Genomic DNA, 14781 nt, shown 5'->3' with positions numbered 1-14781 from the left:
CGTTGAAATTATATTATACAGAAAATATTATTATACTATGTAAAAAAAAAAATTATATAAGTAAAAACTATAAAAATTAAATTAAATTATAAAAAAATAAACCGTAGGGAAAAGTAGGGATTTTTTATTAGATTAGTAGGGATAAGATCTTTTAGACCGGTGGCAACACTGTTCGTAACTGTCAACCGAACTACTAGTGTAATGTGTAATACGGCCTTTAGTAGGTATAAAAGAATAGATAAATATTAGGATAAATATAAGCAGATATAAGATAAATATCACCACTTTCATTTTATTAACAATTTTTAATTATAACATGGTATGAATATGATATATTTAATTATTTATTATTATTATTATTATTGTTGTTGTCATTAAGCTGATTATAACTTTTTAATTTTATTTACATATGATTAATTGATGAATGTTTAGTTTTATTCGTTCCGCGTAGATTTTGATGAAGATACACTTTTTCGATGTCTTCTTTATATTAAACCCAAGGTTTGCAAGATAAATTAACGTCACTCACGAAAAAAACTAAACATTTTTTCTAAAATTTGTTCTAACTTATAACCTATAAATGTTAAAAATCATTCAATGTTTTAAAGTAATATTTGACATATATATTGTTTTTTATTTCAGTTTAACATGAAATCATATTAAAAAAGTGTATTCTTGTGCGAATGCAATAATTAAGTAACGCAGTATAGAGAGAGTTTATATAACAATAACAAATGAACGATACGATGTCAAACCACTCGCAGGATATAGTAAATATGCAGGAGATAATGCAACTGGTGAAGCTTCTTCGCCAGAATGGCGACATGATCTTGAGTGCCGCAAGCAAGCTTTCCCTATCAACAAAACTATTACACAGTCTCAACGAAGCATTCTCGCTGATTGTATTGGAATCTGAAGATTTGGATTCTTCATTTCATGTTTGCAATAGTTCCAAAATAGATATATTTCGTGATATAAAATTTTTACACGACTTTGTGCAGAAAACTATAAGTTTGAAAGTAACACATTGTTCCCCTGACGTCAGAATTATCATTGACATCTCCAAATTTAGACATCTGAGGTATTTGGAGTTAAGGAAGGTGTCTATCGAATTATTAAAAGGCTTACAAAGTGTCAGGGGACAATTGGAAAGCATTGTATGTGCTGGCAAGAAGGGAGTATCTACGATATATCAATTATTAGGTTTGTTTTTTATTTTTTTAAATTTTATTTTTTAAAAATCTTAAATAGATTATAGAACAACCATGTTTTCTTTACACTAATTGATTCCTCTCATTATTTTGTGCATAAAAAATATAATATTGAGATAAGATTATTGAAAAATGAATATTTCATAGTTTATGTAAAATTATATCAAATTGAAGTATAAAATATCATATAAACTATTCATTTTTTGGCCATCTTACTCTCATAACTTTTTATGCCGAATATTGCGAGGAATCGATTTGTATAAAAAAATTAGAGCAATTCCATTTTAAAAAACAAAATGACCTTCAAATGTCCTTGAAAAGCGCCCTCTAGGAAAAAGCTATCAATACTTTTTTTAAATGGAAACCGATCTTTTTTTAAACAAAAGTAGGTTTTGACATATCCAACCATATTTATTAGTTAAGAGTTTTCTTGACTTTCCCATGAGTTATATAATTTTAATTTATAGCCGCATGTGGAGGTGATGCTGGCATTGGGTTTGTGTGGGCATCCTTGAGACATTTAGTATTGCCTCATAATGCTCTTGAACGTTTGGATGAATCATTAGAATTGGCTCCCTGGCTTCAAATATTGGACTTGAATCATAATATGATAACTAACGCAAAGGAGATATCCTGCTTATCGAACTTGAAACATGTTAATCTGGGCTACAATAGACTAGAAGAAGTACCTCTATTCAATAAGGCAGCATTACATTCATTACAAATATTAGTATTGAAGAATAACTACATTGACAACCTTAATGGTTAGTTATTATTTGCAATAACGACATATTGCTTGAAAGTTCTATTTTTGAATAATATAAAACTGTTTATGCCATATTTTTTTCCATTAAATATAATTTTTAAATCTAATACTATGAATACACAAAAAGTGAAAATAACTCAAATTTTGGACAGGTCTTCAAGGTTTGGAATGTTTGACAGAATTAGACTTATCGTATAATTGTTTAACGGAACATTCGGTTCTCTGGCTGCTACAAAAAATGTCTACTTTGTTGTGGCTATCTTTGGAAGGAAATCCTTTATCTTACCATCCAAAACATCGAATACTATCTATAAAACATTTACATCCGAGTCTGTCGGATAGCAAGGTATTTACATGACAATAAATATATAAGTCGAAAATTGTAGAACGCAGAAAGCCAGTATTGATTCTGTAATTATTAATTATATTTAATTATATATATATACAGGGTGTCAAGGCAAGATCAAAAGCACGGATCGTGCCCCGATCTTGCCTTATAACTTAAAAAGTACTTAACGCGAAAAGGTACTTAATTATAGAGGTTTGGAAAGCTCTCGATGTAAGCTAGAAGAATATGTAATAAAAAGTAGGTAGTTCCATTTAAGAAATTGAAGGTGACCTTCAAGCAACTATTCAAGGTTAAACTAATGGCACCATCTTGTGTTCTCCTCGAAACCATACAACTTTTGTCTGAAACATTTTTTTCTACAATCAAAAATAAAAGTTATTTGGGGTGGGACATTAAAATGGGACACCCTGTATATACATATATATATATATAATTTTATTATATATTATATATATTATAATTAATTTTATTATATGTTATATATAATTAATTATTAATTATACAATATGACATGAGTTTGAGTAAACTCTGGCAGTTTGTTTTAGATCGTCTATCGCTTTCGAAGTCAGAAAGGTCCCTCGTGGCAGAAAATCGGGTCTTCACGATACATGGGAATCAATCCATATCTCTGACCAGCTCAGTATCTGTGTGCGTCGATACATATGAATCCAATGAAAATAGATCGAATCATCCAGTAACATCATTATCTGAAAATTTAGAAAAGAACGTAACAAAAAGTAAAAGGAAGCCGAACGTGAAAGAGGCGATTATCGATGAAATTGATCAGGAAAAGGGGGAATTTAAGAGACTGCCTGATGTGGTTGCCTCTTCTCATTTGGGTAATTGTAGCAAAAAATATATTTTTTTTATTAGAATACAATAGTAATAAATATAACTGATAAAATTATAATAGAATATATTATATTATTATAATATATAATTATATTATAATTAAATTTATAATAAAGATTATTAAGGCTCCTGCATACTCACTGCAGCCATCTTGAATTGATGACGTCAGAAGCGAGAAAATATACCATGAAAATTCTTGCGACTTACGCTAAAATAAAAATGTTATTCAAAAAAATAGGGTTTGTAACCGATAGAACCGACTTGTAAAGTATCCTTTTGTTTGGGTAAGCAATAAATAACATTGTATATGTTGAATTGAATTGAGCCTAATCAAGAACGAAAACCAGCTGTTTGACAGGTATCGAAATGAAATAAATATTTGCTTTTACATATTAAATTATAACAAAATGAGAGTCTTCGGTATATTTTAACACTATAACAATTACTTTAAAAATAGAAACACTGCACTAAAATGATAAATGACGCTGTAAGTCGCAAGAATAATTTATGTCATTTTCACGCTTAATAGTTTATAGTTTTGCCAAATGTGGCGCTGTCGTACAAATTTTACGGACTTGGCAATCGAGTATGCAGGAGCCTTAATATAATAGAAAGTTTTATTAACATAATTATACTATTATAATTATGTTATTATTATAATAAAGAATATAATAATATAATATAGTAAAACACTATTGTGTAATAAATGATTAAAACATATTAAATAATTAATAGTAACAGAAAGTATGGTAATAAAATGGCATATATTTTTTATAATGTTCAATTAACTTATATATTCGTTTTTGTAGAGTCATCGAAGGATCATTTGGAGACAAAAAAGCGCATCTTAGATCTGCGAGAAAAGTTCGGCGAGAATAATTGGCTGAGCAGTCACGCGGGAACCTCCGTTCAAGATATTATGGGTCTTCGTTTTGAACAACTTCCAACGTCACAAATGTTTGATGACAAGACTTTGGCTGACATTAATGTAGCATTGTCTGTTGATCATGATAATCAAATTTGTACAATGTATAAAAAAGAGAAAGAATTGTCCAATGAGCCTAAATCACAAGAAATTGCAGAATATATGGAAGATGATGAAAATATTCCTCAGAATGAAGAAATCTCAGATAAAATATACACTTTGGAAACACAAATGGTTCATTATTCTACAGTCACAGATGATCCTAGTGAAGGTAAAATATTCAACTAACAGGAAAATTGGTTATCAAGAGCCAAATGCGAATAGCAAGAAAAGCACAGATTCTTTTTTCTCTAATGAGAGTTTATAGATTGGCATATATGTATAATATACATATAATGCATTTATAGAATAATAATATATAGGGTGTCCCATTTTAACTTACACAGCAAAATATCTCTTGAACAATGTATTTTAGAGAAAAATGTCAAACAAAAGTTGTAGGATTTCGAGAGAGAAAGAAGTTGGCAATCTTGAAAATTGACTTTTAGAAAAGTCAATAATGCCAACTTGTTTTTCCCTCGAAATCCTACAACTTTCGGTCCAATTAGGGACCGAAATGTACATTTTTCAAATTAATGATTGAATTATCATTCAAAGTAAAAGAATCTGCGCTTTTTTTGCTAATCGTGGCTAGCCCACTTTCTCGTCAGTTGGATACTAAATAATGTGGTGCAATAAATCTTAAATTCTTTTTTATTTTGTCTTAGAAACTGGAGATTTATATACCGTTCAGAAAAGAAAAAATGATAATGAGTTGGAGACTATATTTTTAATGCTAACCCCCGAGTAAGTATCATCTGTCCTGTGTAATCACAGTGGAATTCTACTTATATACTTGGAAAAAATTGAAAATTATAATTTAATAATTGCTATTTTTCTAAGAATAACCAGTGTTTTTTGTTTGAAATTGCTATAAAATTTTTTATCATTTGTTTGTTGACCAATCGAGACGAAAAGGACCAAAGATTTCCTTTGCTCTGATTAGTTAATCAAACACTTAGAATCAAACCGAACGAATCTTTAGATTACTTTTATTTTGACTGCATATAATATAAAATTAAATTTTATTGCAACTTTTGTAGAAAGATTAAAGAAATGGATACCATGACTGGAAAAGTAAAGTTTTACTGGTCGACAAGTTCGATTCTGTCTTGCGTTTTAGGCAAGAGTGATCCACCCACGGTCGACATTATTTTTGATACTACTAGAAAAGATAAAGAATACAGGCGATATTTTGCGGAATTGGAAGATGCGAAGGTACTGAAGAAAAAAACGTGTAGATACTATTTACAGTGTATAATACAGGGTCTTAAGGCTTCTGGCTCCTCGCCGCAGCCATGTTAGATTGTGACGTCAGAGAAAACACTCGCTGAAAATTCTTAGCTGTCATTTTTAAATGAAAAGATATTTCGATAAAACACTACTTCAGATAGTTTTAGCACACTTTTAAAATACCTCGGAAACTTCTTTTTCCTTGACAATCAATCAACAACCGTAAAATGATCGTAATATCAGACTTTGTCATGCGGAATGACTGCCCATACGCAAAAACTAGACGGACTGGGTTTCATATTACGGTCATTTTACAGTTGATTGTTGATTGATTATAAAAGGAAAAAGATAGTTTTCAAGGTATTTTAAGAATGTTCTAAATTCTTCTCCTGATATAATAGCTGAAGATTCTTTCTGTTTTCAGAAAATCGTGACAATCATCAACAAGCAAATTGAAATGCGGCCGATACTGCTGCAGGTTTTTAAATGTATGAAATGCTCGACACAATTCTCGCAGGATATGGAATATGTGACGGTTGTTAAGTCGATGACAGGTTTGTATTTGTTACTGACGAAGTGGTACATTCTTGAAAATAATTATGAAAATCGTGCCTTCTTCAGGTACGAAGCAACTCAAGTGTCCCACTTGTGACAGCAGTTTGGTCATCGAAATAGAGAATCCATCTGGCATGAATAATCAGATGGCGAAGAATCAGCTGACGGAGAATTCTGCAAGAGTCAACTTGCAACATTCTGAATCATTTTCCAGTATCGGTAAGCTTCTTTATGATTGTAACATGTTGTAGTCCTTTAATAAGAGAGTGAATTGACGAAAATATACACGGGCTGTACAGTGCTTAATATCTTGATATTGCATTGAAATTTGTTTGATACGTAATATTAAATTTCATCTATACAGGGTGATTTATTTTAATTTCTACAAGCAAATACTTTGAAAATATAATGCAATTTTACAAAAAGATTTTCCAAATAAAATAAGTTATAACTGCTCATTACAAATTATACATTTTTTCTTAAAAATAATTGTGTTTTCTTTACATCAATTGATTCCTCGTTATTTTGTGCATAAAAGTATTGAAGTAAAATCATCGAAAAAGTCACAAATTAGAGTCATTCTACGTCCTCTACAACATACAACTTTTATTCAGAATCTTTTTCTAAAATTGCATATTTTTGAAGAATTTGCCTATTAAGATTAAAAATGAATCACCTGTATATACATGGTGTCTCACAATACTCTAATAATCATATCTGTATCATTTTAATAACTACAAAATACTACATATTTTAAAGGTAAAATAGAATTAAAAATCTGAATACCAAAATAACGAGACACACAATTTTTGATTTATAAGCAATCAAAATAATAATAGACTTTTGCTTTATTTTCTTGCATTAAAGAAAACTTCGTTTATAGTCTTATTAATATTTTGAAATTTAATTATGGAACACTGTACAACTCGTACAAAGCGTTTGTTTTGCCTGACAATAATTACTTGACTTTATCTAAAAGAATTAAATTCCAATTTTGACAATTTTTCGTTAAGTTAATCGAGTGTGATTGCAAATGCGTTCTAATGATATAGTTTATTGTGTATATTAATATATGTGATATATACATGGACACGCATGGCAACGCGCGCGCATTTGTATTTTATCACATTTAATGGGTTTAACTATAACATACTAATAACCGGTGCAGGTGGAATGGAGGGTGGAGCTAAATCCGTCACCACTTCTCTGGTGCACTCCGACTCTCATATCCAAGCTCAAATCTGTTGTAAGCTTCAGCCACAATAATTATGTTATAGCATTCTACTTCCTCTTACTCTCTCTCTTTCTCTTTCTTTCTCTCTCTTTATTTTCTGCTTTTCTTCTCTTCCTTTTCTTTTCTTCATTTCATCTTCTGTCTCTATTTTCTTCATCCTTTTTCTTTTTTTTCCTTTTTTACTTTTTTTCTTTTTTTTCTCTTTTTTCTCCTTTTTCTTTATTTCTTTTTTTTTCTCTGTTCCTCTCTATCTCTTGTCCTACTCCTTTTTTTTTTGCCTACTTCCAACTCCTCTCTCTTTTCTGCCTTCTTTTTCTCTACATATTCTTTATTAATTATTCAGCCGCCGAAAATTGAATCTTTCCTTTTTTATCTTCTTATTTAAAAACAAGTTTTAAAAGAAGTTTCGGTGGCTGAGTTAAACATTTTAATTTTTAAAAAATTTGGACATATATTATTCTTTTATATTACTTTAACTTTTCTCTCTCTCTTTAGTGCTACAAGCGTCTAATTTCTAATTTTTTTATATTTAGAAATATTATAATGTACATTACATTAAAAAAAGAAAAACTATATCTTTAATTTAAAATCTCTCTTAAATTTATATATATGTATACATATATAAACAGGGCCCACCGAAAACGTAACAGACATATTTTTTGGCATTTAACTATTTGTTCATAAAACGCTCGGACAGGTCAACTTTGTTTTCAAGAAGGACATATTAATTGGCTATTTTCGTTCACCTAACTTCAACCCCAAAAAAGGGGTTAATTTCACCCTAAAAATTTTACCCTAAAAACATGTCTGTTTCGTTTTCGGTGGACCACTCTGTATATATATTTTTTCTTTTTAAATTTTTAGAAGATATAAAAAGCGACGAAACACATTACTAATCTTTTTTTTTCTTTTTTTTTTTTTGTTTAATTAATATTTATCAATATCAGGTTCAGCGACGAGTTTGGAAGAATCAAACGAGTTCACGCCGTCTACAAATGCTTTGACAAAGAAATACGAAAGCGACATAGAGATAATCAGCAATCCAAGTCAGAGCAGCATCGAGGTTTTAGATGAAACGCTAAAGTTAGTATAGTCAGTGTTTATGATTATGTTCTATACAATTCATTCGTTACACAAATATGCTGTGTTATGAAGGATTTACACTGCCTCCAATGTCCGACGTACGACATCCGATATCCAATAAGAAAATTTGATTTTTAGAGACTCTGCTAGAGACTGCAGATACAGTGACTTGTAGCTGAAACGTTGCTTAGCTTTTTGATTTTTTACCGCCAGAGGGCAGAACAGTCACTTTACACTTCTTCAAAATTTTAAATTTTTTAAGTTTTTTCTTTTTAAGTTTATTTCCTATCAAAATACTACTCCATAGAAAAAAGAATGATACCAAATGTAAAAATAATAAATTGAAAAGGTTTTGATATATAAATACAAAATCAAATATAAAAAAGGCTAATATAAGAACCAAGCGCAGGTATTAGGGGCAATAAATGTTTTTAAAAACAATTAAAAGCAGTCTCATGTTTAAACTAATATTTCATTATAATATTTATTGGTGCAGGACAAATATCACACCAAGTCGGAAACGTTCAATGGAGGAAAGGCGTATTGCGATCGCTCCTTCCTTAATAACAATTCCAGATGCGACACCAGTGATGGCAGGCTTGACGGAAAGTAGTTCTTCGGGTTTGTATTTATTTTATCTTACCTTCTCTATATTACGTATAATTAATATTTAATATAATTACGGCTCGTATTTAGATCTTTTTTCATTAAAATTAAAAATCCATTTGTAAAAGAAACAAAAAATTAAATACACTACTAAAAAAATAGGGAACACTTTTCCTATCGTAAAAATTAGGCTATTTTCTAACCGGAACTCGTCGAAAAATCATCGTAGATTAAAAATTAAAAACGCATTTTGAAGCTTGAAATTTCAACTTTAACGCGCAATCGGTGGTATTTAGAAATTGTTTAATCTTTCCGTTCTATGTTTTAAAGAAGGACACATTATTTTGTTCCTTAAAATTACATATTTTTGACGTTGAAAATTTCTATTGAAATTCATAAACTACAACATTTTGCCTACAAAACACTTTTTTTTATTTTCCTATGATTTTTTTTTTTACCGAGTTATACAATTTTATAACTAAAGCTGTATTTTTCAGAAAAAGAAAAATAAAAAATGTAAAATCACCAACAACGCGTTAAAATTAACACTTAAAGTTTTAAAATGCTTTTTTAATTTTTTATTTACGATGATTTTTCGCCGAGTATCGACATCATTTCTAAAAAATACAGATTTAGTTTCAAAATCAATAATTTGGTAAAAAAAATCTTGAAAATTTTAAAAATAGCGTTTTGTAGGTAAAATGTTGTAATTTATGGAACATGAGTAGAATTTTTTCGAGAAAAATTTTTTTATCGAGCAAAGTGTCAAAAATACGTATTTTTAAGGCTCCTGGATCCTCGCCGCGGCCATGTTGGATTGTGACGTCAGAGGCGAGAAAATGCACGCTGAAAATTCTTGCGTGCCATTTTTAAATAAAAAGATATTTCGATGAAACAACACTACAAATCTCTTTAGCACACTTATAAAATTGTCCGAAAACTATGCTTTTCCCTTGTTAATAAATCCCACAGTTAATAAACAACCGTAAAATGAGTGTAATATCGGACTTCGTCATGTGCAATGACTGCGCATGCGCAAAGACCAGACGGCTTGGACTTCATATTACGGTCATTTTACAGTTGTTGATTGATTATAAAGGGAAAAAGATAGTTTACGGACAATTTTACAAGTGTGCCAAAGAATTTTGTAGTATTGGTTTATTGAAATATCTTTTTATTTAAAAATGGCACGCAAGAATTTTTAGCATGTGCTTTCTCGCCTCTGACGTCACGATTCCGACATGGTCGGCGAGGAGCCAGGAACCTTAAGGAGCAAAACTATATGTTTGTTTTTAGTACAGAACAAATAAATTAAAAAGATTTTGAAAAACCACCGACAGCGTATTAAAGTTAAAACTGCAAGCTTTAAAATGCTTTTTTAAGTTTTTGTTTACGATGATTTTTCGCCGAGTATCGACATCGTATCTAAAAAATATAGATTTGTTTTTAAAATCGTGTAACTCATCGGTTAAAAAAAATCGTAGGAAAATTTTAAAAATAGCATTTTGTAGGCAAAATGTTGTAGTTTATGAAACTTTAGTAGAAGTTTTCGAGAAAAATATTTTTATCGAGATTTAGAGTGTCAAAAATATGTAATTTTAAGGAACAAAACAATGTGTCCTTTTTTTAAAGCACAGAACGGAAATATAAAAAATTTGTAAAAACCACCGATTCCACGTTAAAGTTAAAACTTCAAGCTTCAAAATTCGTTTTTAATTTTTAGTCTACGATGATTTTTCGCCGAGTTTCACCGGTTTGAAAATAGCATAATTTTTAGGATAGGAAAAGTGTTCCCTTTTTTTTTTTTTTTTAAAGTGTATCATAAAAATCAAGTAATATAATAAAAAATTAAATATATATAAGAAAGAATTTGTTTGTAACTTTTGTTCGTGTAACGTGCATTATAGGTATACAAATAATGAATTTCCACTTTAATATGGTAATTTGTAAAGCCAGTTTTATTTTACAGGTTCGCTGACAGATAGCATATGCACAGCATATGAAAATAAACTGGCCAAATTAACGAGTGATACGAAATCCCATGGCAGTGAGAAAGAAATAACGCCTGCTTCTGCGAACTTGACTTCAATGCTGGGAGGTAAAGTCAATGAATCTGTAACTCATATACTATCGTATAATATTAAAAATATTTAATCATATATGAATAAAAGAAGCTGGCAAGGGTAATTGTCTTGTTTCCGCTTAAGTTTTAGCTTCATTTTTTATCAATATGATCAATATAACCCTTTGGAATCATTTGTCATACTGTAATGTTAAATATCAGTATTTCTGCAATGTTTATGTATTGTTGTATCACTTTCAGGTTTACTTCAGAGCATCAAAATTGGCAGCAACAAAATATTGAGAGGCGAAGAAGCTTTGAGCTTCTTTGGTAGCAATGTGCAATATTCTTATACTGATTTCAGTAGTATAGATCACAGAATTAAGCTGCATATAATCTTAAATATATTCGAGCACGAGAACGAAGAGTTAGTGTTTCTTCTCAAGGTACTTGATATCATTTTTTTTTATTCAATTAATTGCATGTAGCAAGTCTCTCTAACAATAAGTTCAAACTGAAATGTTTATTAGTTGATGTTATTAATTAGAATCATATAATTGAAATTATATATTTTTGTTTCTCATATATATATATAGACAGAGATTTTGATGCAGTCTATGCAAGAGACATTTTCTGGATGTTTAGTATTATCTACATCTAAAGTTTATATTCTTAGAATTCATGGGCCAGAAGGGTAAGTCCTGCTTATAATATAAATTTTCTCACTTGATAATCAAATTTGAGTGTCCAAAGTCCAAAGAATTATAAGTTTAAAGATTATTTACCTTCTTCTGGAACGAGGCTCTCTCTTCCTTATAGTAGACTTTGGACCCGATTAAAAAGAGAGAGGTATATATTTTTAGAGCAACTTCTTTTTTAATTAATTTCTAAAGAAAGACCCATCTCTAAAATATCCACAAAATTTTGTATGAGAAGCTTTCCAGAAATTTAATGGATCAAAAAAAGAGGAAATTGATTTTTCTTTTTTTTACATATTTTATTGATATATATATATAAAATATAAAAAATTATAGGATATTGATACATAAATATCCTAATATATATTTCAATGAAATATATAAAATATATATGCGTAAAAAAAATTGATTTTCTCTTTTTTGATCCGTTAAATTCCCGAAAAGCTTTTTTATCTAATTGTATAATAGAAAAATGTAAAGAAGTTATAAATAAACAAAAAAAATTACGACAGGGAGGATCCACAGCGTTGGCTTCACAAGGAAATTAGTTGGACGACGGACAGATTAAGATCTTTCGTATCGCTGCCATTTAAGCAGGGTATTTTGATTGAATTACAACAACCTAGTAAGACCAGTAAAGAACTTTCCGCTATTACAATACTTTGCATTCTGCAAGATTTCCAAAGAACATCGAACTTCTTATTTTACGTCACAGGTAACAAAAATATCTTCTAACAACGATAAATACAGGCTAATTCACCAGAGAAGTTTTAAAATCTCGTGAATCACCTTGTCTAGCGCCAGAGATGTGTAAAATGGGTATCCAAACCCATTTGAAATAGAAAATGTCAAATAATTGGAATCTTTCCATTTGAAAATGCAAAATAGACACATCTTTGTTTAGTGTAACGAGATTTAATTAATTGCAGAAATAATTGTATAAGTAACAATAACTTTCATGTCGTGAGTTATAGTGCTTTTCTGTTTACAGATCTGCAATTGCCTCCAAGTTGCGAGGTAGAATTTTCCATTCCGGAGTATTTCAGCGTTACAATGCATGATTTATTACGGAGTACTGGCAACTATCAGGCCGGAGATGTCGTACGATTGCTGGCGCTATTTTCCTCCGCCGTTCTGAAATATCAAAATGTCATCACCAAGCTTAAATTATCTGGATTGATATTGACGAATGCGATACTGGTGATACTGGAGGACAATGTTCAATGGCTTATACCAGGCAGTGATGAAGCGCCTCTGATTGCTAGGGAGCAAACAATGAGCAATTTGATTGCAATAGTCAGTAGTTTTCGACAATTTATAAAATTGAAACAGCCATAATTTGAAGAAAAGAAGTCAGGAGTTGTTATAGGACTAGGATTTGCAATGAATTCACGTACGATCATAAATCAAAATTTATTTGGAAGCTTTTGGATTATACTTTAAGATGCTATTAAGTTTATTTAGAAACCAGTTTTCTTTTTGGCGCAAAAAAATGTTAAAAATGGCCAAAAATGCCATTTTGGCTCATACCACAATTTATTTTAAATACTGACGTGCTAGGTAAATTCAGACAACGGCATCGTGTTCAGCGCGAAAAAATCTTCGGGAAACATACTATCGTACTTCGTAGAGAATTTTGCCCTGTGTTATTATTTATCTATTTGATAATTAAGGCTCCTGGATCCTCGCTGCAGCCATGTTAGATTGTGACGTCAGAGGCGAGGAAGCACACGCTGAAAATTCTTAGATGCCATTTTTAAATGAAAAGATATTTCGATGAAACACTACGTCAGATAGTTTTAGCATACTTTTAAAATACCTCGGAAACTATTCTTTTTCCTTGACAATCAATCAACAACGTAAAATGATCGTAATATCAGACTTTGTCATGCGGAATAACTGCGCATGTGCAAAGACGGACTGGGCCTCATATTACAGTCATTTTACAGCTGTTGATTGATTATAAAGGGAAAAAGATAGTTTTCGAGGTTTTAAGAATGTTCTAAAGCCATCTAAAGTGCTGTTTCATCGAAATATTTTTTTATTTCCAAATGGTATCTAAGAATTTTTAGCATGTATTTTCTCGCCTCTGACGTCACAATTCCAACATGGTCGGTGAGGAGTCAGGAGCCTTAATTGACGATATAATTTCAGGAACATTGTGACACTACGCTGACTTTAAATTTCTTGGATGAGATTGCGGGACTCGAGGAGAGTTGGAACTTGGAATTCGTTTCTCTTAGTGCTGTCGAAGCTGTGATTAGTTCTATACGGCCTTCGTGGGAAGAGTTATTCTCGATACCTCTGCAAATAACTACTACAAGTAACTCTCGCGTTATACAAAATGACGCAGAGGAAGATTAAATAATATATAAAAAATCAAATCTATCGATTTTTTTTTTCTCTTTTTTTCATTAGTTGAAAAGGCGACAAGCTTCTTTGTCTTATACACAATCAAACTTTATTCTTACATATAAAAAAAATCTTTTTTCTTATCGTTTAATCATTATCTCATCGTTTAATCATATAATAATAATGACATGCATGCAAAATAAAAATGTCGTTTTAATCATGTGCATAATAATATTTTTATGCATATGTGTGAGTAAAAATGGTAAATATAAAGCGCAGAAAAAATATTTAAAAAAATATAAGTTAAAGGTACTAATTGTAAGACTAGAAAGAATATATAATGTCCTTCTTCCAGATATTAATTTATTAAATCCAGTTAAAAGTAAAATTTAGAGAATGATTACTTTCAAGAAGGCTTTCTTCAAAAGGCCATTCTAACAAGTATAAACAATTTAGAAATTTTATATTAAATTTAGCATTGATTGATTACAAGAAATTTATAATATACTTGAGATTTATAAATATACTATATATTACTTTAAAACACATGCAGAGATATTTTGAAGTACTATGAAAAATAATCGATTTGATGATAAGAGATTATTGATAGAACATCAATATAAATAATTTTCAATGGTGCTACAAGAAAAAATATTGTTACCTGTAAATATTTCTAATTGAACTTTCTTTTCTCATACTGACTTTTTAACCAAAGTTTTTCAATGATATTAATTTGTACACACATGAATCTGTTAC

General features: G+C 30.1%; 1 protein-coding gene across 3 annotated transcripts; it reads left to right on the top strand.

Moving 5' to 3' along the window:
• Positions 1–187: 187 nt before the first annotated feature.
• LOC145945225 (serine/threonine-protein kinase 11-interacting protein) lies at positions 188–14714 on the top strand. Of its 3 annotated transcripts, none has more exons than XM_083054088.1 (19): positions 188–319; positions 643–1203; positions 1679–1975; positions 2130–2323; positions 2862–3165; positions 3988–4374; positions 4871–4949; positions 5246–5420; positions 5860–5989; positions 6057–6209; positions 7159–7236; positions 8172–8307; positions 8804–8928; positions 10883–11011; positions 11237–11421; positions 11572–11669; positions 12186–12388; positions 12665–12969; positions 13828–14714. In XM_083054088.1, the coding sequence occupies exons 2-19, from the start codon at positions 735–737 to the stop codon at positions 14035–14037; spliced, it is 3657 nt and encodes a 1218-aa protein (XP_082910214.1). In that variant the 5' UTR covers positions 188–319; positions 643–734; the 3' UTR covers positions 14038–14714. The 3 variants fall into 3 exon arrangements, with proteins under 3 accessions (XP_082910214.1, XP_082910216.1, XP_082910215.1); XM_083054089.1 differs by having other exon boundaries at positions 205–224; XM_083054090.1 differs by lacking the exon at positions 7159–7236.
• The last annotated feature ends 67 nt before the right edge of the window (positions 14715–14781 follow it).

The sequence above is a fragment of the Prenolepis imparis genome, unplaced genomic scaffold (assembly GCF_030444845.1).
Source record: "Prenolepis imparis isolate NDT839.2.m4 unplaced genomic scaffold, iyPreImpa1.0 SCAF_14, whole genome shotgun sequence".
Taxonomy (NCBI): domain Eukaryota; kingdom Metazoa; phylum Arthropoda; class Insecta; order Hymenoptera; family Formicidae; genus Prenolepis; species Prenolepis imparis.
The sequence above is the reverse complement of the archived record's forward strand: the minus strand, read 5'-3'. Positions and strand labels throughout refer to the sequence as shown.

Excerpts from the sequence above, each read along its gene's own strand:
- LOC145945225 (XM_083054088.1), top strand. The coding sequence starts at position 735 with ATGAACGATACGATGTCAAACCACTCGCAGGATATAGTAAATATGCAG. Across the intron at positions 4,950-5,245 it reads TTTTTAATGCTAACCCCCGA|AAAGATTAAAGAAATGGATA; the intron begins GTAAGTATCATC and ends CAACTTTTGTAG. Across the intron at positions 8,929-10,882 it reads GACGGAAAGTAGTTCTTCGG|GTTCGCTGACAGATAGCATA; the intron begins GTTTGTATTTAT and ends TTTATTTTACAG.